The 22,190-nt window shown below is 49.8% G+C and overlaps 1 protein-coding gene across 1 annotated transcript in view; it reads left to right on the forward strand.

Annotated features, from left to right (window-relative positions):
- Positions 1-21,965, forward strand: part of Klf13 (KLF transcription factor 13) — a 48,929-nt gene extending 26,964 nt beyond the window's left edge. Inside the window, exon 2 of the mRNA XM_057756258.1 lies at positions 18,014-21,965. Coding sequence (XP_057612241.1) covers positions 18,014-18,303 — 290 coding nt within the window. The 3' untranslated portion in view covers positions 18,304-21,965. The remainder of the gene's footprint in view (positions 1-18,013) is intronic.
- The last annotated feature ends 225 nt before the right edge of the window (positions 21,966-22,190 follow it).

Raw genomic sequence — 22,190 nt, forward strand, 5'->3', positions numbered from 1 at the left:
TGCGCTGCTCCGGTATTTCTGAAACCACGAGTATTGGGAAGCCATCACGTGCATCAGGGACAGGCCCGCTGCTTCAGCATGGTCCCTCGCCCCTCCCAGGGCTTTCTGAAAAGAAGATCGTTCTCTGAGGAACAGCTGGGTTGCTGAGAATGTCACACCCATCCCATTTTGCAATGGGAATTAAAAAACTATTATTTAAAAAAAAAAATCGGCATGTGTGCACATTTTATTATTAAAAAAAGGGGAGTCTCTTTTTGCACCTCCTCACTGTTCCTTCCCTCAAGGCCGCACTGCCGGTTTCATGGCCATTTCCTTCAGAGTTTGCCTTCCAGGAGGAGTCTGCCTTGGAGGCTTTATTTGTTGTCTTACCATGATGGCAGACGAGTATGTTGTTCCCCTGCTGCCCACCCATGGCAACTTTCCTTTGGTAGGTGACCGAATGCAAGCGACAGGGACCCGTGCCCCACATGCCCCTTTTCTCCTCCCTTAGAATGACTCTTTGGCATGGTTTTTTCTAGGCCATTGGTTTTCCAGATGCCATCCTGGGCCTGTGTTCCTGCTGGGTATGCCTGTACAGTGTGGCTCCTGGAGGGTGGTGCTTGCTTGCTCTGCATCTTAGTGATACGTGCCCCACACTGTTTCCAGAAGAGGGCATGGACTAGACACAGGGTGGGAAATGTCTCCATCTTCACAGATCAGATCAAAACTGAGAGTTTTCTCAAGGGACTATCTATGAAAACCCACATTGCTAAGGCTGGAGCCCTTTTGCTGACCATTTTCAAATGTCTGTCATGCTCCGCTCCACTCTGGAATGTTTCCCTCCCTGCCTCCCTCCTTCCATCCTTCCCTCCCTCCCTCCCTTCTTCCCTTCTTCCCTCCCTGCCTCCCTCCCTCCCTCTCTCCCTTCCTAAGTCCCGCCCTCCCTCCCTCTCTCCCTCTCTCAGATTGATTTATTTTTATTTTGGATCTATGGATGCTTGCCTGCATGTGTGTACTCGTGCACCGAATGTGTGCCTGGTGCCTGTGGAGGCTGGAAGAAGATGTTTGATTTCCTGGAACTGAGCCACATGTGGGTGCTGGGAACTGAATCCAGGTCCTCTGAAAAGGCTCTTAACACTGAGCCATCTCTCCAGCCCAAATGCCTTTTCAAAAAAGATTTTATTATCTTTTAATTTATGTTTTGAGAATTTCACATATGAGTACTATCTTTGCATCATCCTTCCACTCTCTTTCCATATTTTTAATTATGTATATTAGTGCGTCTGTGTGTACACATGGGTGCAGGTGTCTGCAGAGGCCAGGGGCGTCAGATACACTAGAGCTGGGGTTACAGGCAAATGAGCTGCCCAGAGTGAGTGCTGGCAGCTGAACTCGGGTCCTCTCTGAGGGCAGTGTATGCTCTTAACCGCTGAACCTTCTCTTCAGCTCTCTATGGAACTACATTTATGGGCTACATTTATCTTATTTACATATATATTTAAATATATTATATAATATTATATACCATATATTATATATTATACATTATATAATGTATACTATATTATACATTAAATATATTATATTTAATTTTATATATTAATGTTTAATATGTGTATTAAATATATTATATATTAAATATATTTATCTTATTTACATATATGGGCTATATTTATCTTAGGGCTCAGAGGTATAGATTTGTGAGCACGCCTACTGTAGGCTTCCCTGCTTTGCTTCCCATGTGACATCTGACCAGGCTGGTGGGGGGGGGGGTCCGTTGTCAGGACTGAAACGGTAGGGCTAGCTTTCATGTTTTCCTATCTTTCCCTTCCTTACCCACTTGTTCCCTTTGCTGGTTTCTCTAGTGTCTTCAGCATTCCTTTCTAATCCCTATTGCTGGGGTCTTCATTTGTGACCCATTTTCTTCTTATGTCATAGTTTTCTACCTGGGGTCTCTTGCTTTAGGTGTACATCCTTGACTGTGCCTGCAGTGTCTTTGTCTCAGAGGATTGTAATGTTAACTTGGGAAGTGTGCTGCTCGCTCCTGACCTCTTTCTTCTGATATGTCTCTTCCTGCTATCAGCTGACCTTTGGCCTACAGGGCCAGGGGCTGCCTTTTCAGCCACCTCTGGTATCAGTTGCTGCTGCTCTGAGGGTGGTGGTCTGTTAGGTCATTTCCTTCAGGGCTTCTCAGGGAGCAGTCCTCTGCCCTGCCTGGGGATTCAGAACCAGTTGGGATTGGTCTGCTAGGGTGGCCTTATCTAGACTGTGAGCTGCTGTTGAGGAAGCTGCCCCACTCTGAGCCAGAAGGGTACCTGTCCAGAACCTTCCATTAGGTAGTCTCTGCCCTAGCAGGTATGGGAGGCCACCCTGTGTTTGCCCTGCCTCTAATAATGTTCTTCTTCCTGTACCTGCCAGAAGCTCCTGAGCCCCTAGGTGGGGTACATTGTGCAGAGTAAGGAGAACCCCCTTTCTCTGCCTCTGTGGTCTGGAGTCCAGCTTCTAAGTGTTACCCTTGCCTTTTATATTTTGTTTTGTCTCTTAACTTATGTCAGTGGAAATCAGAAGGTGGTTGATGCCTGCAGTTAATTCTAGCTTTACCCTGAGTTCCTGCTTGGACTTAGCGCTGGCATGGGAGGTGTAAGGAGAGCTGAGAACTAGAAAAGAAATGACGAACAAACTAGTGTTTGGTAGTCAGAGGACTTGCATGAATTGTTCTCTTCTATCAGGCCTGAGGTCCCAGGTTTCCTTTGGTTCCAGATCCTGTGACAAGCCGGGCTTGGCGTAGCAGTCACAGGAGGTTACCAGAGGGCCTGGCTCGTTCCCTCTTTCCTCTGGAGTAAATTTTAGCATTCAGATTGGGCCACCGTCACTCCATGGCATATGATGACACCACTCCTATGATATTAGTAGCGTTGGAACATAACCCAGGAGCGAAGAGAGGGAAGATGCTCCTCATTTTCTCGAGGAAATGTACCGAGTTGGTTGGTCAGAAGCAGGTTGCAGAGCCATTAGGTCTAAGGGTGCCTGGAAGGAACAGGCTTCCTCGGGTATTGCCTCTTAAACTGGTCCGCCCTTCAGTTGCTGGGCCAGTAGGTATCTGTTGCCTGGTGGGTCCCATGCACTTACTTTCCAGGGGGAAATGACAAGGGACATGTCGGCTTGACAGAAGTGACCACAGTGGATTGCTTCCAACATAGTTGAGGAGCGTGGGAACTTCTTTTCTCGTCTGTTGAATCTGATTTAGCCATTTGTACCATTTCAGCACTGTTAGCTTGTCATGCACTGGTAAATCCACACAGCCGTTGTTGTCATGATCACAAATGACAAGGGGCATTACCTGAAGCTCGGTAACTGGACGATGGTTGTCATATTTCCCTTGGTCACTCCTGGCACCTAAGATTTTTACTTGTTTTTCATGGTTTTGGTTTTTGATTGTTTGTTGGGAGACATGGACTCTCTGTATAACCCCAGCCGTCTGGAACTTGCTATGTAGGCTGGCCTCGAACTTATCAAGATCCACCTGCCTCTGCCTCCTAGATGCTGGGATTAAAGGCATGCACCATCATTGTGTCCAATTTGGGCATTTTAAGGAAATAAATATTTTTATTCTTTGACAATTTCAGATGTGTGTATGTATCTTGATTATCTACCCCAGCTCATTTCTCTAATTTCCCCATATTTCTCTCCCACTCTTACGTTCCTTTTAAAAAGAACTCAATGAGTCCAGTTAGTGCTGCGCTCTTGCATATGTGTATGGAGCCTTTCACCCACCAGAGCATGGGCAACTTCATTCATCAGTGGCCACAGCCCTAAGAAAAATGACGGTCCCCTTCTCCCCATGAGAAGCTGTCACATGCCAGTAGCTTGTCAGCAAGGGATGGGACCTCAGGAGCTCCTCCCCAGTCCATGTTGGGATGCTGACTGCTTGATCATGTGCAGGTAACTTTAGCCGCTATTAGTTCATGAGTGCAGCAGCCGTGTCAGGTCAGACGGACAGATTTTCACAGTAGACGGACGGTGAAGGATACTGGCTGAGGTGTTCAGTTTCTGTTGTCAACCCAACTAGATTTTTGAATGGCCGAGGAGACACATTCTGGTTGTGAGGAGGGGAACCCCACCCTGAGTATAAATGATACAGTCTGATTGTCTGGGTTCCCAGATGTGTAAAAAGCAGACAAGCTCCTTCATTCGTCTCTCTCTGCTGCCTGAGAATGCAGTGTGACCAGCTGCCTCATGCGCCGGCCATGATGGGCGTTATCCCGTCGAACTGTGAGCCTAAAATAAACACTTCCTTCCGTTGCTTTGCTCAGGTACTTTGACACAGAAACAAAGACAGTGAAACCACGTCAGCTAAGTGTCCTGTAGGCTGCTCCCAGCCTGTAGCCGTCTGATCTCTGGATTGGGTGTGGGGCTTTTGGAGGTAAATACAACAGAAAGGAAAGATCTTTCTCTCTACTTCATGCCCATGGGGGATGCAGTTCATGTGAATTTAGTGCTATTTATGTTGTTACTCAGATGTCCCAGCCCTGGCCAAGGGACTCTTTCAGTTCCTGTGTCCTTTTGACATAGCCCTTGGTTTGGAGATTTTGTGTTTCCTGACTTTGTGGCGTTTTTATGATGCCCAGGCTCATGTACTTTTCCTGTCCCAGCTCTCAGATCAAATCCAAAGGACCCTGTTTCCTCTCCTTGCAAAATGGTATCAGAATCCAGAATCTGGGTGTGTTCCTTGTGACTGTGCTGTGGCTGCTGCTATGCCACTCAGTGGGTAGAGCTGGGGGAGGGGAGGAGAGAGAGTTTGTCTTTTATACATCAGTGAAGTATGCCATTTATCCTGTCCCTGCATTTGCACAGTGACCTAGCTTGAGTCCACATCCAGGTCTTACTTGGGGCCAACTCATGGTCTGAACTCGCTGTGGGCTGCCCCTTGCTGACCGTCTGCCCCCAAGCAGTGCCCTCCCCTGTCTACCCCCTTCACAGTGCACCTGTGATTGTTGGACAGCGCTTAGTTGAGGTGGTTTGCCCACCACAGTTAAGGTCCTTTTGCCTACTCTTCAGCGTTTCCAGGCAGCACTGTGTTCCCAGTAACTCAGGTCAGCTGCTGTCCCCACCCCCCACAAAGGCATGTGACTCAGTGTGAGTTCCAGCCTGGGATTCCCCAACTTCCTGGTCAGTGTTTATTTGTGTAGACTGAAGGTCCTTGTTTGTGAGTACAGTTCCAAGTGCTGGGGTTTTTGTTGTTGTTCTTTTTTTTTTGCTACAGTGCTGGGTGGAAATCTAGACTCCACTCAGGTCCCCCTCCCCCAAGTTCTATGAGAACAGACAAATGTAGTCTCTACTATTCTAGTACCACTGTAGAAGCCACCGTGTGTGTTCCTTTGTGGTAGTTAAGCAGTCCCCGAACCCCCTTCCATCCCTGATAGGTTTTCTGCCTATAGATTGTGTTTTGCAGAATGAAATATAAATAGAGTGGAGTGAAGTGCAGCCTACCTTCTTCAGCTTAGCAAAATGCATTCATAATGTATTCATTTTGTTGCAAGTCATTGGCTTCTTTGTTAACCATCGAATAATACTCCATTGTGGATGCACCAAAATTTGTTTGTCTGTAGAACGTCATTGTTTCCAGCTTTGATGGTGGCAAATGGCTGTTTTTGTAAGGTCTGCACAGGTCTTACTGTGGAATCTCTTCTGGTTCACCTTGCTTAAGATCTGCAAGTGGGATTAGGATGTTACATATAAGACTGTGTAAATTTGGAAGAATCTGTGAGTGACTTTCCACAGTAGCGTCCCTCCCTCCCTCCTTCCCTCCCTCCTTCCCTCCCTCCCTCCCTCCCTCTCTCCCTCCCTCTCTCCCTCCTTCCCTCCCAGTGAGCGTGTGAATCCCTCCCTCCCTGTGAGTGAGTGTAAGTTGCTAAATTGCCAAGATCCCTTTTCTTTAGCTCATCCTCAAATAAAGAATATTTTCATCGGATAATTAAACCTAGGTCCTGTCTTTGTTTGATAGCTCAGAAACTCAGAAATGGGAAGCACATCCTTCCTAGGCTGTCAGCCACATCTGAGTACAGTATCAGTGTACAGTGTCCCTGTGGGATACCCGGAGAGAGACTGTTGATCCTAGCTTCTGAAATGCTATAGGGTCCTTCAGTTCAGGATGGCGAAGGAACGCAGGGGAAGATGAACCATAAGACACACTCTGTCCCTTTGGAAAGCAGTGCTGAGATCTGAGAATTGAGAGGAAAGACATAGAAATGTCTGTTCTGTGGGTTCAGCTCCCTCCCTCCTGACCTCCATCACCTAGAGAAGACCATTGATGTGGCATTTCCATATCTGAAAGTGTCTAGAGTGAAAATTTCCCTCCTTGCTTGTACCTCCAGCAGTAACAAGGGAAGGGTGCCTGTGGTGGTTGCTGTTTTATAGGAGACCCTAGAAACGGAAATTTCAAATGTGTTTTGTAACCCTTAGTAAAAGGAGAGAAAACACCATCATGAAATGTCTGGCATGTGGTCCTTTTGACCTCTCTAGGCAAGTATACCAGTGTGTGTACATTAGTACTGCTCCCTTGTCAGGTTGGGGGTGCTGGTTTAGTGGAAGCAGGCAGTCCTGAAGCTGTGTGTGTGTATAGGTATATGCACACGGCCTCTGTGTAGAATGTTGTTGTATTCTTTATGATTGCCTGAACCACCAGTTCATTTGAAACTATAAGAAATTCAGAAAGGACAATCACATACCTTCTCTTCCCAGAATACTTTGTGTTTCTGTCCTGTGCCCATGGCTCTGGAGAGTTTGCTGTTTGCCTGTGTCCATACATGTAGTCTGCCATGTGTAAAACCTCCCTGCTTGTGGCTTGTGAGAACATTGGATAGTTCCATGTGCTCCCACACCCTCATCTCACCCTCCTCCCAATGAATATGGATGCCACTGAGCTCCGCCCACAGCCAGAGTCTTGCTGGAGAAGGGTCTGGACTCAGGACAGGGTTCCTGCTCTGGGAATTGTCCTGCCGTCATCAAAACTGCCTTGGCACCAGCAGACCCAGGTGGACCTGGATCGTGGAATCCCTTTTAAAGTGACAGTGGGAAAGATCTTTCTAATCCCAAGTATAACAGAGTGTAGTACTTGCCTTCCTTCTGGGTTGGGTCCTCTTGGATCAGCTCCCTTGGGGTCCTGCTCCAGGCCAGGATATCAAAGGTCATAGGAAATAGGGTCTAAGGAGGAAGGGGCTCTCTGGAAGCCGTGGGCAGGGCTGGGCCGGGAATGGGCTGGCTTTGTCTCCTAGATGGCTTCCTGAGCAGAGTTCCCAAACTTCTGAGCAGCTGCAGGCAGAACTGAGGGGTTATACCTGTGGCTAAGGGAATTTTGCAGGAAAGCCCAATTTCAGACTAGACACACAATGGATTTCCCAGAACATGCTGGGTGTAAGTTGCCAGTAACTGGAGGCATGTGGTCAGTGTGCTAGTGATCCCAGAGAGGACATCTTCTGGTGAGCCTTGAGGGTGTGGAGCAGGAATCCTGGCCACTTTGCAGCTGTCGTTAGAAAAGACATGCCGCTGTCCCCACTTTTCCTTTTCTAAAAAAAAAAAAAAAAAACTAAATAGCTGAGACCCACAGTGAAAATGACAATTCTGCTGTGTCTGTTCCATGAAGTCAGCTCTGGATAAACTGTTTGGTTATGTCCTGCTGGCATTTTCATGGAACAATCCCCCAATTAATTAGAATCTTCTGTGTCACTGAGGGCAGGCCAGGTAGGAGGTTCAGGACCTCGAGGCTCCCCCAGACACTCTTCTGCTTGGAATGAGCAACTGATTGGCAGCATTCAGCTCTCCTCTCACAGATACGGCCTTGAGGCTGGGGAAGCTGACCCCTTCTGCAGGCTAGGTGTTGTCTGCTGCAGCAAGAGCATTAGTGATTGCCAGCCGTCTCTTGCGATCGTCCTACAGGGGTGCTGCCCCTCCTTTGTAGACTGGCTGACCAGGAGCTGGACAACTGCTACAGCCTGATTCTGAGGTAGTGGCTAGCCTTCCTCTGCAGAGCCGGCTTGAAGTACCAGGGTGCTGAGGATGGGATCTGGTGAGTCTAGGGGCCAGGTGCCTCACAATGTGACCTGTGTTCAGCCCCTGTTTGTGAGTCAGATGGGGCACTGATTTCCTATGTTTCTCTCCTTTCACCTGTGATAGGAGCGTGCAGGCAGCAGGCCATAGCAGTTCCCGACAGCACTGTTCTGGTGAGGACGGACATGAAAATTTCTTTCTAGGCAAAAATCTAGGCTTTGAGGCCCAGCTCTGATGGAGCATTGACTCTTCATCTGAGAACCACACTTGCGGATCTCAGGGTTGGTAGAGGCAGGTAAGCTGGCATAGTGTGAGGGTGAAGCTGACCCACCATGGGTGGCTCCTCCCAATAGAACCTAATATCTGCAAAGCAAGGTGCATGCCCTGGCTAGGTACATCTAGCAGGCACCGAGGCTGGGGGTGTGGGTGCACAGGAAGAGGACAGAGGAAGGGGGCACAGTAATTACTGAAGGGCAGAGAGGTAGCCTTCTCAGCTGCTCACAAGGTCATACCACCTCTGAGGCCTTGGTGCCACTGCAGAGTTTCTTTTGCGGAGGGGGAGGGGGTGTGTCCTCTAGCCCCACCCCCAGGTGGACAGAGGGCTTGTCAGTATTGAGCAGCAGTGATTATATGGGAGTCTACACAGGCTGCTAATCGCTGGAGCTGCCCTAGAACATTGCAGCGTGGCCCACTCTACCAGGGGAAGTGCCTGGGCTTCTCCACATTGTGCCTGTTGCTCTCTGTCTTTACCTTTCTATTGTGGTCTGAGAGTAAACTCTTTCCCAGAAGTCTGCTGTATCCCTGGTGCCCACCACTCTAACCCCTACCGAGAGACCCACTCTCCTGCCTTAGCATTGGGGTGTGTGTTATGGCTGCAGGTAGGACTTGGCCTCCAGGATGCCAGCACCTGCCCTTACAGGGGATAGCCTAGTCTGGCCTCCAACTCAGGGCAATCTCAGCCTCCATCTCCAGAGCGCTGGAATTACAGACATGCGATACTGTGTCCAACTGAAAGATATTTAAAGTGTAATTTTGGTTCTGATTTTTTTTTTTTTTTTTTTTTTTTTTTTTTTGGTTTTTTGAGACAGGGTTTCTCTGTAGCTTTGGATGCTGTCCTGGAACTAGCTCTTGTAGACCAGGCTGGCCTCGAACTCCCAGAGATCCACCTGCCTCTGCCTCCCGAGTGCTGGGATTAAAGGCATGCACCACCACCGCCCGGCATTGATTCTGATTTTTTTGTTGTGTTAGAAACACAACTCGGGGCCTGCCCCGTGTATGCTAGGCAAGTGTTCCACCGCTGAGCTGTGCGCCTAGCACTCATGTCTAGTTTTTAAATAGACAGGAACCGTGAGCAGCATTTTCTGTTTTTAAGTTTCTATTTGTTATTGTGTAGTGTAGATGCGTGCTAGTGTGTGCACGCCACTAGTCACTTGTGGAAGTTAGAGGACAGCTTTTGGGAGCCTTGTCTCAGGGTATCTATTGCTGTGAAGAGACACCATGACCACGGCAACTCTTATAAAGGAGAACATTTAACCGAGGTGGCAGCTTATAGCTTTTGAAGTTTAGTCCATTATCATCATGGTGGGAGCATGGTGTCCTGCAGGCAGACATGGTACTAGCTACATCTTAATCAGATGTAGGTAGTTCAACAGGAAGTGAACTAAAATACTGAGCAGTATCTTGATCCTAGATGAGACCCCAAAGCTCACCTCCACACACTTCCTCCAAGAAGAGTACACTTACTCCAACAATGCCGCCTAGACTGCTATTCCCTTTGGGGCCATTTTCTTTCAAAACACCACAAGCCTGGTCTCCTTCCACTGTGTGCTCCAAGAATCTAATCCATGTTGTCAGGCTGGCATGGCAGGTGCTTTTTACCCGCTGTATGGTCCTGCCAGCCCCGTGGCTAGCATCATTTTCTAGTTGACCATATGGAATTTTTTTTTGCGGAGGGGGGAGGGGCTTGGCTTGGCTTTAGTAGTGTTGCAGCCTTCCCTGTCTTCTGTCTGCACAGGAGAACCTGTTCTCACTTCTGCACAGACAGGCAGGTGCATGTGCACCTTCATACTGTTCGTCCAAATGCTTCATGCTTTTGTTCTGGGCCTTGTTTTCCTCGTGAGGCCGTAATACTTGGTAGCCTGATTCTTACGGTCCACAAAGAACACCGGCTTATTCGTGTCATTCTTCAGTACATGTGTTCCACAGTTTGCTTAAACATCTGTTGAAGAACCCTATTTATTTCTGGGCTTCGGCTCTGCTGATCGGTCAGGTGTGAATGCCATTTTCTAAGTGTGCAGGCCTTGTGTAGGCTAGGCACCGGAAGGTTTAGGGAACTGGAGGTTCTGGAGAGTTTTAAAATGTGACAGTAGGGGCTGGCCCAGCACCTTGAGCATGACGGGTGATACGGAGCTGCGGTCTCAGCCACTGCCATTACACTCTCACTAACCTTGCCAGGTCTCCCAAGTCACCCTGAGAGGCGCTTTTCGCAATCGTCCTTCTGTAAGCAGACGGACAGTGTGGCTGTGTCCCTGTAGCCTGAGCATCTGGTGAATAAAAGGTATATTTCAGTGGACTCTTTCTGTCCTGAAGTCCGGATGGAGGGAGTTTGGGGTTGTTTGAGAGACCCACTGTGATCTCCCCATGAACTGCTTCTGCATGGTTTTCCATTTTTTCCTTCCAGTTTATCATGAACTCAGTATTGAAGATGGTGAGCTTCATGTGTATCTTTTCCTGCTTGTCATTTCCCTTTCACTCTTGTGTAGAATGGCACCGTCCGCCAAGTTCTGTGCGGTCCAGTTAGCAGTCGTTACTCTCGTGGCTTCCGGACTTTGACTTATATAAAGAACTCGGCCCAAGTATTATAAAACAGTTTGCTGTAGACCATTCATGGTTTCATCTTTCGCAGTCAAATCTTTGACAAGTTAGGCATTCTTTTAGCTTTCGACATTTGAACTAGTATATAAATGTCGAGTATATTTATGGAGGGCTGTGTGATGTATTGTGATTGTAGCATAATGGATGAAGTATGGGGCTAACCCTTACGGACACTGATTGTTTTAATACTTTCTGTGACACTCCCCCTCTCACTTGATATGTCTGATGGAGTTGCCACTTTGTTTGAGTCTGGCTCTGCCCTCCTGTCCACTCCAGCAGCTGTATCTTCAGACGTGGCAGTTCCTTTGCAGAGCTTTTCTGACTTTGTTTTCTATACAGATTTTAGTTATTTATACACAAATTATCCCACGCCAAATTGCAACAACTAAAACACCGAGTTTAAGAAATATCTCTGCACCCACTGCAGAAACTGTCAAGACACATATCGGTCCATAGCGGAGTCTGAGGTTGAGTAACAGTCTCCCTTCAGCGTCCGGATGGCGTGCGTTCCTGCGCTTACTGCTTTTCAGCCTCTTGGCTAAGATCAGGTGCAGGGATATGATGAGATCCGTGGCATTGGTTCCCACAACAGTAGCAGCATGCCAGAATGCCCTGAAGTAGGGTCAGGGGCAAGAGCAGCACCCGTAGCCAGTGGTTCCTCTCTCTGTTGCATGCCACCCATTTGCTCAGGCATACAAGTCCACAGGTGACAAAAACATATCTCTTAGAAGCAGACTTGTGTCGTCCAGTCTTTCTCTACCCCGCACAGTGACTGAAAAAGAGGTAAGATGGCAACTCAGGGCATCAGCGGCAGTATGTATGTGGGCAGGGAAGACAGTTTCCTTGCTTCGTGCATCTCTCCTGATGCAGACTGAGTCCTGGGTCCTGGCTGTGACTGGTTGTGCCACTAGCCAGCTCTCCTCCCGGGGTGTATATATCTCACCTGTTCTGTGGGTGAAGGAGGCAAGTCATTTGCAGATTAGCTGTCTAGCAACCACATGGTACCCTTAAGGAATTAGGGAAGTCCACCCACTAGTCAAAGTCAATCCTTCATCCCCAGTGAGGCTGTGTACCAGAATTTTTCTTTGAGGTCTCCAGTTGTTCATCCCAAATATTTAGTTGTGTGTTGAGCTTTGCTAGGAGAGCAAGCAGGCCTTCTTGGAGCGAAGACTATCTCACTAGAGGTGGCCCCAAGCCAGTGACCACAGATCAAAGCCGTCTACTGATGAATGACAGCCCACTCTGGTATGGAGTAGCCAAGCCTGTGAGAGGCTGCGAGGTGTAGGTGTAGGCTCTCTTTAAAGGCTTCTGATTGTTCTGCCCTGCCTCCCTAACCCCCACATAGATTCCTTAAGCCTGTAGAGGGCTCTTCATGATACTGCATAATATTGATGATCTGCTTTTGCAGGGTCTCCTGGTCAGAGGGGCATCACTCCCAGGCCCTCCCTTCTCCCTCTGCAATAAGAGTTGGATGCTGGCTTGGACAGTAAACCTAAACCAAGATCAAGCAGTAGGTTGCTCTGCCCCGTCCTCAGCACATGTAGGATGGGACTAGGGAGGACAACAGAAAAGTCTCTAAAAGCACATGCTGCTACTCCCGAGAGGTCCACACAAAGCAGAAAGGCACTGTGGTTTGTGCAGGTGCTGCTGGAACCTGGAGTCGCCCGCTCAGCTGGTGGGGAGGAGTGAGTGGCAGTGAGACTTAGCTCTCTGATTGGTGCTAGGTTGGAGCATGCCCGTTGGGACCGGAGGATCCAGCACGGCTGAGCTCAGATTCTGAGCTGGAGCACTTTGAGAAACCAGCAGCACTTGTGCGCCTCAGCTGCGGACAGCGCGTGCCCAAACCCAGTAAGGGCTTTGGCGGGAGGAGAGCCTCAGCTGGGCTGTCTTCGCTTCCCCTCCTCCGGCCAGCCTCACAGAGAACACGCTGTTCCCACCCAGGCCTGCGGCTTGGGCAAGAGCGTGTGGGACGTTGTGTTCCCTGATAAGGTGAGGCAATCAGGCTCACTCTGTGCCCTGTGCTGCTTGCTGCTAGTAGCGGCCTCGCGGCGGCGCCAAGGAACATTTATGTAACTGTGATCCTGGTGAGCCAAGTACCCCTGGCCAGTCTCACCTCCGGCTAAATCCCCAAGACACACTGCACTCCCACAACCTCAGCTTTGTTCTGAAGTCCCCCCATAAGGCTTAAGCCCCCACACCCTCTATGCAGGATTCCTATTCCATAGCCCCCCTAGGACTTGGCCTATAGCTTCTGGCCCATGTGCCTCCCCAGGCACTGACACCAACGCAGCCTAGCCCTGACCCAGTCCCCTTCAATGGATGGTCTTCTTTCACTTTTCTGTCCCTTACTTCCCTGCCCACCCAGTCACAGTGCCTCAGATTCAGCAGCCAGCCCCCTTTCTCCCACCGGGTTTTCCTTCACAAAGCCTGATCCCCCATCTTGCCCTGTGGCTCCAGTCACCTCCCCATGCACCTTTATTGGTCATCCAACAACATCTTGTCCCCTGGTCCCTTTTAGCTTCTGAGAATGGGGTCCCCTTAAAGCTTTAGGATTCCTCAAAAAGACTGGCTTTCTATAGGGACCAGCTTCCTCTATTTCGGCTACCTTCTTGAGAGGGCCAGTGCCTTCCTGAGTTAGACTACACCTTTTCCTTGGGGGCTGGTTGTACACAGGAGAGCAGATGCAGGACAGTGGGGGTGTTGGGGCTGTCGTTTTAGCCCATCCCCCACTCTCTCTGCTATGATGGGAGGTGGGGTCACCAGCTGTGCGTTGGGATTGTCTGTATGGTGTGTCCTGTGATATTTTAGGCCAGCCACTCTACCCTGAGTCCAGTGTCCAGAGCGGCGCTTTCAGAGCGATGCTGGAGGGCACCTGTAGGTACCTGAGACCCTCTCATGGCACCGTGAGCTAAAACTGTTGACTGCAGTGACATTACCCACCTTTGCTCTTCCTAGAGTGCCATGGAAAATTCCAGAGGCTGTGTGATAATTGATGGCATCCTCCTCTGGACAGCTGCTGGAACGTCTGCTTGGGTCTTGTTTGTGTTGTGTTTTTCCTAATGCAATGATATTAGGGGCTCACACACACACACACACACACACACACAAGTAGAAGCTCTTCATAGAGCTCACAGGGATAGTACAAGGGATGTGTCCTGCAGTATGGAGTGTCATGTGACCCCCACCCCATTCACTCACCCTCCATTATACATACTAGTACCCGCATGTATCTTTGGCAGCCTTGGATATCACCACTGGAGGTAGGCATATAGCTTGAGCTTCTGCCCATAGACTTTTTTTTTTTTTTTTTAATAGGCTGATGGAGGCATAGAGAGCAGGTGGGAGGCTGGCGTCTCTTGGGGTGAGGATTACGCCCTGGATTCAGGTCCTGCCTTGAGCATGTACCAGTGAAAGTGTGGAAACCCTTCCCACTTTCCTCCCCAGTGAGACACTCGCTGCCCTTCTCTGCAGCCCCGCCATTTCCTGGCCCATCCGTGATAGTACCCGTCTCGTATGCTTCCAGGAACGCAAGCAGAAAGATCCTGAAAAAGGCAAAGATTGGGGGCTCTTAGGAAACCAAGTGAAGCTGAGTTCAGTGGATTCTGTCTCCACCCTGAACCCAGCTCCCACCTCTGCTCCAGTCTAAGAAGGCCCCGTGGGTGGGGATAGCAAATAAGAACAGACACTTTGGAACACGCCAGACCTGGTACCAGAACTGGTGGTACATAGCCTATAGCATCACCATGTGGGCCCGACTGTGAGAACAGGGCAGCATATTTGCTTCCTGTATCCATCGAGTGGATAGCTAAAAGCGGCTGAAATTTACTTCTCAGTTTCTAAACGGAACCAGACATCTCAGAGCAAGATGCTGGCAGGGGTGGTTCTTCCTGGAGGCTCCAAGACAGAACCTTCTTCCTTGCCTCTCTCCCCCCCCTTCCAGTGCTGGAGCTGACAACTGGGAGCTTGTAGATGCATGGTCCTGGTCCCTTAGCGCCATTTCCCCTTTACTTCCCTCTTGGAACTTGTGGCTTCATCTCAAGATTCTTACCCTAATTATATCTACAAAGACCTTTTCCCCCCCTTCCAAATTAGACTACTTCTCAGATTCTGGGGATTAGGGGCTGGCTGTATCTTTTCATTGCTCCTCCCACTGCAAGCAGTTTGACCTAATACAGGTGACTCCAGACCTTCCCGAGGTGCTGCTGCTGGTTAATAGGCCCTGTGAATAGCCAAGAATAGAGTTAGCATGTAACCCACTTCCCACTTTCTTGTTGACAAGCCCCTCTTCCCGGAACCAGTTGGCATATTCAGCATTACCATCTCTTTGACTGTGGTTGGGTTAGATATTGTTAAAATTGTATTTAGACATTTTTTTTTTAAGTTTGGGGTGTGGTGGCACATATGAATGGCATGGCATGTGTAAAGAGCAGAAGATAACTTTTGGGAACTGGTTCTCTCCCTCCAGTGTCTGGGTCCTGGGGATAGAACATAGGTCATTATGTTTGATCAAGCGAACACCTTCACCTTTAGAGTCATCTCTGGCAGCCTGCAACACAGAAGGGCTTATTGAACTGTGTTCAGTTCAGCACTGTTCCCTGATCTGATTTTAGTTGTCTCGATGGGTACTGTTTAATAATAATAATAATAAAATAGATATCATGTATATCTGTGTTATATAATGTGTATATAATATATATTTGTTTCTTAATTCCTCAAATCTGTTTTCATGCTATTTAAGAATTCACCTCACTCCTACCCTTTTACCCACCTCCTCCTGAACTGATAAGTATATAATTTTAATTAGTATATTGTTTAAATCCCACTGTGTATCTTTCTACCTTTCCTCGAAAGCCACATTTTGTTTGTGACGCCTGTCTCTGCGCTGTGCTGAAATCTAGCACTGGCTTTATGTGACTGGTACTGTTAGGCTGACCCACTGAGGCCTGTGCTGGAGTTATATTTACTTCTGCCTTCCCATGGGGTCATTGGGAAAGATAAGTCATTACCTACGGAAAGCAGCTAGAGCCTTTGAGCTCTTCACTGGTTGCACAAGATCATCTAGCATTTTAGTGTGTTTTGAATTTGGTCATTGTTGCCTTGTGTCCAAATTGCTCCTGTATTTCCTGGAGAAAAGAAAAGAAATGTGCCTTCTCTGTGCCCTTAGATTTATCTAATGTCTTGGTCATGCTCTCTGCATAGAATTGCTTTCTTCCTAGGATTATCCCCTGAAGGCCTTTGGGCCCTGCCTCCCCCTTGCCTTTGACCCCTGGTTTCTTGGTGCCCCCCCCCTTTTTTTTTTGCTGGATGGAGTTGTGAGGTGTAAACTCTCCATCCCCTGTCCTCCAGTGTGTCCAGTATGACCGGCATGTAGTGCCTTGTTCTGGCGTGGAAATCTCATGCCTGTTTCTCACATACCACTTACTAAGTATTGAGATCTCAGGTTTTCTACTCACTGTTGTAATTATATACAGAAATTCTCCTAGCACTTCCCTCACACCTCCTCCTGATCTTCCCAGCATGCTCTCCTGTCGTTCTCCCTACCCCCTACCACACACACTGGCCGCAGATTGTCCTTCTTTCCACTGTCTGTACCTCTTCTTAGATAAAAGCCCCTGTACGGATTGCTGGAGCTTTCAACTTCTTGTCCTCCACTGTCTGTCAGAAACAAGAATTCCTTGCAAAGCTAGCTGTCTACTCACAGAACAGTCCTGGAAAACTAAACCAGAACGTAAGGGCGGCCATCGTGGCCATGCCCCAGGCTGCTTGGTTTTGCGTCGCCTCTCAGTGCTGTGGAAGTGGGTGAGGAAAAAGCCTTGTAGTGCCAGGGGATGGAACACTGCCGCATTCACGAATTTTCTAGAATTGGGGTTTTTGTTTTGCTTTTCAGGATAGTCCCTTGAATGTATTTCTAGCTTTTTGGAATTATTATTTTATCAAGAATATTTCTAATTTCTCAGTGCTTTTTTTGTTTTGTTTTGTCTTCTGAACTTGCTTCCTGTGATATTGTTTGCTCTGGGCATCCCATTGTATCTCAGATTGTATTGAATACTAATCAGAAATTTTAGGTTAATGTTCTTTTGTTTCCTGTCTTCTCTCCTTTTCCTCTGGAGCTGGTAGCTTTGTTGCTGTCTCCTTTTCATGCTGGTGATTTTCACTGGCTGTGAGGTGGCCCCAAGTATCTGTTTATATTTAAGGTGGATGGATGGGCCCTGTGGATTTCCTTTGCTAGACTTGAAAGGCTGGAACTCTTCCTTAGAGGCACTATAGGACAAGGAAGCAGGAAAGGCAGCTGTGTGGCTCCCCCAATACAGACAGGGTTCATTCTGGGGTGCCACCAAATGCTTCTCCCCGAGTAACTGGTCTTTCTCCTCCCCCCCATCTGTAGAGTTTGGGTAAATGCTAGCGTGTCCCTTGATCTGAGCAAAGAATAGATTGGGGTCCAGAGTGAGTTGAGTCCACTCTACCCCGAGTTGCACTGCACTGTGCTCTGCCTTCTCCACACTTGCCTAGCTCCGCCCCCCCCCCCTCTCTCTCTCTCTCACACACACACACACACACACACACACACACACACACACGTTCTGAGCCATTCATTACCTTTGTGTGTCATCCTGCCTGAGTTCTCGTTCTCTCTCTCTCTCTCTCTCTCTCTCTCTCTCTCTCTCTCTCTCTCTCTCTCTCTCTCACACACACACACACACACACACACACATTCTGAGCCATTCATTACCTTTGTGTGTCATCCTGCCTGAGTCTGCAGGAGCCTTTTGAAGTCTGCTGCATTGGGACCCCTGTCAGAGCAGGTACAGTGGGCTGGCAGACCTCTGGGTAATGGTCTCTCCGACCCCCTCTTGCTAGACAAGATGCACCCCCTTCCTACTCTGGTCCTGCCTGGGGGTGTTGATGCGGAAGGTTTTCCCTTGTCTGAGCTCCACTGCCGAGTCGGTCATGTTGTGTGTCTTCCTCAACCCTGTCATCTGCTTGCATCTCAGGTGTGGGCTGAGAGCTTGTCCACAGGATGGGAAAATGGGCCTCGAGGGTGGTGAGAGGCAGTGGCCTGACTAGATGGTGGGGCGTGGCCGAGACTTAAAACCTCTGCCCCTGTCTCCCACAGGTGAGAGACCCTTCGCCTGCAGCTGGCAGGAGTGCAACAAGAAGTTCGCACGCTCGGACGAGCTGGCGCGGCACTACCGCACGCACACGGGCGAGAAGAAGTTCAGCTGCCCCATCTGCGAGAAGCGCTTCATGCGGAGCGACCACCTGACGAAACACGCGCGTCGCCATGCCAACTTCCACCCGGGCATGCTGCAGCGGCGCGGTGGGGGCTCGCGGACGGGCTCGCTCAGCGACTACAGCCGCTCCGATGCCAGCAGCCCCACCATCAGCCCGGCCAGCTCGCCCTGAGCGCCCGCCGCGCCCGGACCGCGCCCCGCCCCCTTGATAATAGGAAAGCTGAGTGAACTTGAGAAGTCCACAGCAAAACACTTTTCTTCACCTCAGGTGTCAATTTTTAACAAAAAAAAAATTTTTTTTCAAAAAAATATATACACGACCCACAAATTGCACAATAGAGCTATCCACGAAGTTGAGATTCAGCGGTGTCGAAACCCCCCCCTTTCTCAGGGATGGACGCGGTCCACGAGGTCAGTAAGGGCACGCCTTTCTGCCGCCTTACTCTGTATATAGATTTGCACTCTGGAGTTTTCTGTGAGGTTGGGAATCACTGGGGCAGAACAGGCCAGCTGGGAGCAGATGTGGCCACCGACATTGTGGTTTTGCAGCAGGTCTTGAAAGGCCTGTGCCCCCTTCCTGCTACCACTCAGTGGCACCTCTGCCCCTTGGCCTGGCTTAGAGAACAGGTGGGTCTGAGGGACTGGCCACCTCACAGGGATGCGGGAAGCCATGACAGACCGTGGGAGCACTTGCCTGTGGAACCGTGGAGGAGGACATCTGCCTTCTGAGGTGGTCCTGCCTGCCTACCTGCTTGGCTTTCTGCCTCCAGAAATCCTCAGAAAAATGGAGGCCAGATGCAAACCCCGCCTGGATTGGCACAGTATTGCTGCCAACAACCCAGGGAGGCGGCCTGGGCCCTGCCTGCCCTACAGAAGGCACCTGGGACCCTTCACCATCACACCATGTTCTCAGACTGGGAAATAGTGCCCTGGGCATGTTGTGCTGAAACTGCTTCCCCCAAAATTGGTGTTGTTTCATCCAGTTCCCCCAAGCTCCCATGCCCTGGGCCACTGTGGAGGCGCCTCTGTTTGAAGCAGGACCATCAATGAGGCCTCTTCCTCTTCAGTCTGCGTGTGGCCCTGCCTGTGGCAGCACTCACACATCCCACAGAGACTGCTGGTGGAACTCCTCGGAGCAGAGCAGCAGATGCTACCGGGATGATGCTGGAGGAACAAGGGTTCTGCTTCTCTGGGGGGCGGGGACATCACCTGACAGTCGTGGGAATCACCTTCTCAGAACCTCGAGTGCAGACTTAGCAAACACCCAGTTTCACCCGTTGCACTTCCTGCTTTCCCTCCCGTTTCTGCCTGCCCTGCCTCGCAGGACCCAAGCCACACCCATCTGCAGGGCAGGGACAGGGAGGGGTCTGCCGGGAAAAACAGCTGGAGTAGAAGCCGGGCCAGACCTGTTTCTCCTGGAGCCCAGACCTGGGCTGCTGCGTTGGATTCAGGTGCTGGGCCTCATTGGCAAGACCATGTTCTGGTTGCTCTTCTGCAGGTCCATGGAGGATCCATCTACTCCCATCCTGCAGAGGCCCAGGCGTTTCTTCCCCTTCACCCGATAACTGGGGCCTAAGAACATAAGGTCCCAGGTCTGATCGGATATATATGTGTATGTGTGTGCGTGTGTGTGCGTGTGCGCGCGTATGTATTGGTTGGGTGGGTTTGGGATGGATTTGGGGTGTCTTACAGAGACCTCTCTTCATTTTGATATGGAGGATCAGCCCTTGTGACTCCGAGGGCCGCAGATGGGCTTCCTGGGCCTAGAGTGCCTTGGTTGTGGTCAATTCTGCCTCCACCCCAGCCAGCCCTTACACAAGTATAGGGGGCGGGCAGCACAGGGAAAACCCAGAGACCACGCCCAGCCAGGTCTGCAGTTTCTGACTGTTGTCTTGCGGCTACCTTGTAGACCAGGGGCACCGCTTTCTCACGACCTGTGTCAGCTCTGAGAGGCTAATGGCATATGGTGGCTTCTGGTGGCACAGTAGGGTGCCGAGTTGGGCTGTGGCATTGTTGCAGCCAACATGGTGTTTGGGGGATGGTCCCTGTCCTGGTCCAGAGCAAAGCTGGTGGCAGCTCTGCTTGCATTTCATCTGGGGAGGAGACTGGAGTCTGTGTGGCTGGGACCTCCACTGAAGGGGAACCCTGGGTGCTTGGGGTGTGGCCATCTTCGCGCTGAGTTCCAAAGTGTAGCCCCTCCCAAAGTCATGTGTGTGAGGCGGAGAAAGCCACAGTCTGAACACATTTCACGTCTCAGGAATTCACATTCCAGATTCAGGAATTTTATTCCAAAGTCCTTTGGTGCACCTACATCTATGGTTCTGAAGACAGAGACATGCAGCAGTGTGCCCCAAAGGCCAGCCAGGGCCTCTCCTTGGGAAGAGCCAGCTGCCTCTGTGTGCTCTACCTACAGAGTCACAGAAGGAGGCTTTCTAACTCAGCCACTGTCTGCACTTAGGAAGGGTAAAAAAGGACTCTAAGCCCCATCATCTTGGAATAAAAGAAAGAGCTGGTTTGTTGTAGAGTGGGTTGGGGGGGTGGGGGAGGGAAAGCGGGCGTAGGCTGTTTCCAAAGAGCACTTAATTTAATTTTTCCTCTGAATGACCCAGGGCTGTTCCATCTGATGGATGGAAGGGTAACGTTGCCTTAAAACAGAAATATGCAGGCGTTGGCTATTTTTGGCAAATGAACGTGTCTTTATTCCCAAAGTGGTTCTCCTTTAATGGCAGGGTGTGGTCCTTCAGCATGGGGCCAAGGCAACCCTCATGGACCCCCCTATATCATCTGGGGCATCAGTTCATCTCATCAGCGGGTGGGATGAGGGGAGGAACATGATTCGACTCATTTCCAGTGGGTTCTCATTTGGTTCCCATCATAAACAAGGGATTCCTTCTAAGGTACAGCAGAGTCTTCCCAGCCTGGGTCTGGTGCGGGGGCTTTGAGTTTTTGCGGTTATGGCCATACTTTCTGGTTTCAGTTTGACTGAGAAGCCTATAGGGTGCCCAGAAATAATACTGAAAAGTCAAATCCTTTTTTTTAGGGACAGGAGGCAGAGATCCCACAATGAAAGTGCCTGAGTGAAGGAAGGGAGAGTTCCCTGTAGCAGTGTCTAAAAGGAATTCTGGACTTCAGCCATCAGGGGGCTGGAGTTTAGCTCATGTCCCAAATGAAAACGTCCCTCTTTGCATCAGCCATATTAGGGGGTCACTGTCCGTTCCCCAAATGCCTACTGAATCCTACAGCCATACAGAAAACAGCCCTTTTTCAAAGAGGGCCCTAGGTTCTCTCTTGATGGGTGCTACGTAGGGATGGACAGTGATGCCCCTGATGGGAGTGTGGCCCGACTTGTGTCCCGCCATGCCCCTACCCACAGGACCTGAGGTGCAAAGTCCCCACTCCCAGCCCATCCCATCTCAACTTGGTTCTGAGGCCAGCACTGGGGCGGACACGGGGTTCACCAGCGTGCGGCCTCCCCGGGTGCAAAAACACGCACCCTGGTGTCCCTGGTGAAGGGTGTTTAGACGTGGAGAAGAGGGAAGATGGCATTCTGGAGCTCCAAGAGAAATATGGCAGAACAGACGGGGTTACCTTTAAAGACTTCCTGTCCAGGAGGCTGGCCCTTTTCTAGCCAGAAGCAGGTGCTAGGACATGCACAAGGTCACAGCATTTCCTAGAGGCTTCATCCGGGGTCTCCACCAAGCAGGGGCACCTTCCATGTAAGACAAATCTGAGCAATAGCTTGGCCTCGTTTCTCACTCCTGGTTGTGCCTTTGTTTACAAGGCTATCTAGTTTGACTTCTGACAGGTGTTACTGATTGCTGCCCCCTCCCCCAACACACACACACACACACACACACACACACTTTACAAAAGGCCGTTCGGTCAGAGACAGTGCTGGAAGGTTTATGTATAGCCATGTTGCGATCAGTAAGAAATGCTTGATAGGTCACCCACTTTTTTTTTTTTTTTTTGCTGTCCAAAGTTTCCTCTGTGAGTCCTGGTGGCCGTGTCTTTCAAAGCTGAAATTCAGATGTGGACTCACTGTTTTGAAATCAGGAT

The sequence above is a fragment of the Chionomys nivalis genome, chromosome 23, assembly GCF_950005125.1.
Source record: "Chionomys nivalis chromosome 23, mChiNiv1.1, whole genome shotgun sequence".
In the NCBI taxonomy this organism is placed as follows: domain Eukaryota; kingdom Metazoa; phylum Chordata; class Mammalia; order Rodentia; family Cricetidae; genus Chionomys; species Chionomys nivalis.